Genomic DNA, 4,152 nt, shown 5'->3' with positions numbered 1-4,152 from the left:
CACCCCCCACCCCCCACCCCCAAGCCGTGATGCTAAGTTTTGTAAATGAGTCTGACCCCAATCTCCGCCTGCCACCCTGACAGTGCAAACACACACACACACACACAAACACACACAGCAGACACCGGCGCTGTTGCGGCGGCGCTATTTGCATTCGTCTCCGTGATGAAAGCCTAATTCTCCCAGTTAAAACATTAGCAGTCATTTACAGTGGGTCACAGCACATGTGCCACTCATCTCCACCACCCTCCACCCTCTGACTGAGGGGAGGGGAGGGAGGGTTGGGCCAAGGGGGACGGGGGCAACAACAGGAGGCAGAAATTTGAGGGGAAAGATTGAATTGAACTGTGTACAGTGATATGAAGCTACAAAACATCTAATTCATTTCAGGGTCACAGGTGCTACAGATGTTGCCTTTAAACAGAAAATGAGTTTGACACTGAAAACAAAGTTTCTGTGTTTTGGCAAACACATTCAGGGAAAGACAATACAAATGTGATCATGTAAAATGATAAAAACAAGTGAGGTATAAAGTAACAGATGGGGTAATACTTGAAATATCAGAAGTAAAATCATTGATAAAAATGTTCATTTGAATGTTAGATTGTAGGATTTCAAATATAGTATAAATTCAGGTGATTAGATTTGAAAATTTATTGTTGAGAAGAGATAACTTATACAAATGTTTTCTCACATACACTGCGATAAGAATGTGAAACTATGTAGTGGAGCAAGGACAGTATTTTTCTTTAATTTGCAGAGGAGTGTAGATTTAAAAAATTTACTTGATTAATCTAAAACAATGGTAGTGTCTTAGTACTGGGTTTGGTACATTAAAATTGTACAAAATTACAGCACTTACAGAAAAGAATATTGCACAATTCATAGTAAAGTGAAGCATCTTCCATAATCTGTGTAATTTCCAATTTGTTCAGTTATTATGTTTATATAAAAGACTGCCCAATTTAAAAAAGTCAAATCTGTGGTGAAAATAAACTTCCACTGATCATGTTGTGCTGTGAAACAAAACTTGAGGAACTAGTTCAGATTTATTTAAAGTCGAAGTAAGAATCTGATGGAAAAGTATGACTGTGCAAAAACAAATAAAAAAGCAGTTGTTTGGTTTTTACAATGTATCACTTTTCTGTCAGATAGTTTCTCTGCCAAATTACACATGGTACATTTTATTTTGTGATGCAAGTTTCACATGGATCATTACTGGTAACGACCTGCAGACAACTTAGTCCTCAGGGTAAATAAACGACTTCTATATAAACACAGGAAATAACAGGAATTAAGGCGGCACTAATCTACTTTGGTGTTGGCTCCAGTTTAATTAGCAGTTAGCTCATCTCCCCTAAGAAAACCTCTGCTTGATATTCCAAAACTGATAACACTCTGAGCAATTTCTACTGCAGGTAAGATAATGATTACTCATAACAACCTCACAGGACACCATTTCAGAAATTCCAAACTACCCCTTTAACATTCACCTCTCTGTGCAATGTTGCTTCTCCTCTTTCTCATCTCTTTCTTATTTTTCTGCCCCCCTCTGTCTCTGATCTATGACTTCCACTCTTTGACACCACTGCTCTCCTCATGAAATATAACAACTTATTAAAGGACGTACATCTCTACGGCCCCATTTGACTCATGGAGCTGCTACATAAATACATAAGGCCACGCCGAGCTCTATTTAAAGGTCCTCCAGACGAATGGCAAAGGAAACAGACACCGGGCATTAATAGTTAAAATTCATAAAAGTCAGATGAGGGGGGTGAAGATATTCCTGCAGCCCTGTCTCTTAACCTTTGTGGCACCCATCCCTCCTTCATCATCCTCATCCTTTCTTCCTCAGAGTGTTCATTCCTCCCCAGTCCGTTCCTCACTTTTTCTCTTTCCCATACCTAAATTAGAACGGGGTTTCTGTAAAAATGGGTCAGCACCTACAGTGATGGGATCAGCCTAAGTGTGTGCAATAGAGACAGGGATGAAGAAAAGACAGATTGTGTTTTAGCTCTGCGTGTGTTTTTTATTTTTTATGTGAAGAGGCTGTGTAGCTGCTAGATGTCAAGTTTACAGGGTCAAATACTCAAAGTGTTGAACTGACAGGGAGAGAAATATTTAAATCTGAAAGTGAAATATATGTCATATAAAAAGATTGACAGAAATAGTATAAAAAACAGTATAAAAAGCTTAATCAGGGCCTTCAAAGTGAGTACATATTCTGCAAAGTGAGGTCATTTTGGCAAATATTCCTAATAACACAATAAATCTTGACTGCAAATGTTTTTGTTCACTGGGGATTAAAGAAGCTGAGCCACAATCTGCTTATTGAAGGCTTCATCACACACGACAGACCACAGTAACATCCCTGCAATCAGCATTAAACCAGTCAGAAGTTAAATGTTCCAGGTTTTTCTCAAACTTTTGACCTACAAAAAAAAAAAGAAAGAAAAAAAGCTGCAGTACAAACTTTCACAGTCTACATGTGGCTCTGTTGATTTCCCTCATAATTTAAACAACTTTGAAATTATTTGGCATCTGTCTAATAAAACCCTATCTTGCATAAAAACCTAAACTTGAGATAGCTACAACAAGCAGTGTTATCAAAAGCTGTACAAAGAACATCTGGGTTTTTAAATCAAAGTCAATTTTAACTTTTTGAGTAGCAAGTGACATGTTTTGCATGATACTCCCTTACCTTCCATGTGGCGGTATTTCTCCTGAAATACGCAAACTTTCGTGTAAACCAGTTGTAGATTTCATTGAGAGTCAACTGTCTGTCTGGAGACTCCAGAATGGCCTGAGAATCACAAAAAAAAGGTTAGAAGATAAAGGCTGATTCAGGTGGAGACACACAAGAAAAAAAAAAAAGGAAAACTGGCAAAACTTACATGGCGTATAAGAGAGGCGTAGGTGAAGGGAGGCCTGACATCAGCATTCTTGTAGAACTCACAGTTTTGGGCGAGCTCTGAGAAAAACAGGTATTTCACAATAGACCGTGTGAACTTTCGCAGACTCCGTCACATCCCGAGCCACACAATTAAAAGAGCAGTCATTAACACCTGTCTAACCACATGTTAGCATATTTAAAACCTAGTAAGTAGCTAATAAATAATGTTACCACAAGTGAAAAATCAGTTTCAGAATCAGAGACAGTTGCAGATGTACGCTGGAGTCTACCTGAGGCAATAGGGGTGCAGTACTTGTCGGAGTTGCGCCTACGTATGGGCCCAACGGCGTGCGTATGGGAGTGGGAGTGTGTGTGCAGGCTGGAAGAGCTGATGACGGAGGGTCCCTGGCGCAGCGGGGTGATTGGGGTGGCAGCTGAGGTGGGGGGGTGGGGAAGACCCTCTGGGTAGGCGTCAGTATCCCTCTTTAACAGAGAGCCGCTGGAAGCCAGGTTCAGCTAGAAAAGAGAAATATATAATATTTTACTTTTTCTTAGCCAAAACATAATTAAACATCATTCTGAATATATTACTCTGTTCCTTCTGACAGAAGTTTCACATCAAGTGATTGGTCTGTTAAGTTCCCCTTATCTGCCATTGGTAAAGTAAGAGCAGCAAACACACAGCTCAGCAGAGCCGTTTTTTAAGAAGTGACTATTCCTCCAACAGAGTGACCTGAATTCAGTTAACTTGGTGCTTTAATCAAGAACCATTCCAAATGCTAACTCAAATTTTAACAAAATGTCAGGCCTTGAGGACTTCCTGTGCCTTATCATTTGCACAGAACTCCTCACTTTTGCTCACTCTGAACGCGCACATATATTTATACACACAGCACTGGCTGCAATTAACCCCAGAGCTTACAAAAACAAAACCACACGGCAGTGTGTTTGTACGAAGAGAACGTACACATGCACTTTGTGGTGGCAAAGTCTTCACGGCCCAATTCGGCCCAATTAGGCAGAGTTTCGAACACAGAGACACACACACACAAACACATGCGCGCACACACATACACCAGAACCAGTACTCCCAGTCTCTCTGGGAGCGCCTTTGCAGGGCTGCTAGTTTAGGACTAATTAAAACCACTGAGTGTGTGTATGTATTGTCTCGATTTATGTAAAATGTGTGAATCGCCTCCTCTTTACTTTGACCCTTCTCTGTACTATTTAAGTTGACTTGGAGGGGGCGGGGGGGC

The 4,152-nt window shown here is 40.4% G+C and overlaps 1 protein-coding gene across 5 annotated transcripts in view; it reads right to left on the bottom strand.

Annotated features, from left to right (window-relative positions):
• Window positions 1-4,152, bottom strand: part of foxp4 (forkhead box P4) — a 93,215-nt gene that overhangs the window by 7,877 nt on the left and 81,186 nt on the right. For all 5 annotated transcript variants that reach the window (XM_017415949.3, XM_017415950.3, XM_037975533.1 and 2 more), the window contains 3 exons: window positions 3,187-3,412; window positions 2,898-2,974; window positions 2,705-2,806 (listed from right to left, as the gene is read on the bottom strand). In XM_017415949.3, the coding sequence (XP_017271438.1) occupies window positions 2,705-2,806; window positions 2,898-2,974; window positions 3,187-3,412 (405 nt within the window). The remainder of the gene's footprint in view (window positions 1-2,704; window positions 2,807-2,897; window positions 2,975-3,186; window positions 3,413-4,152) is intronic.

Source organism: Kryptolebias marmoratus, linkage group LG4, assembly GCF_001649575.2.
Source record: "Kryptolebias marmoratus isolate JLee-2015 linkage group LG4, ASM164957v2, whole genome shotgun sequence".
NCBI lineage: Eukaryota > Metazoa > Chordata > Actinopteri > Cyprinodontiformes > Rivulidae > Kryptolebias > Kryptolebias marmoratus.
This window is presented reverse-complemented; position numbering and strand designations above follow the sequence as displayed.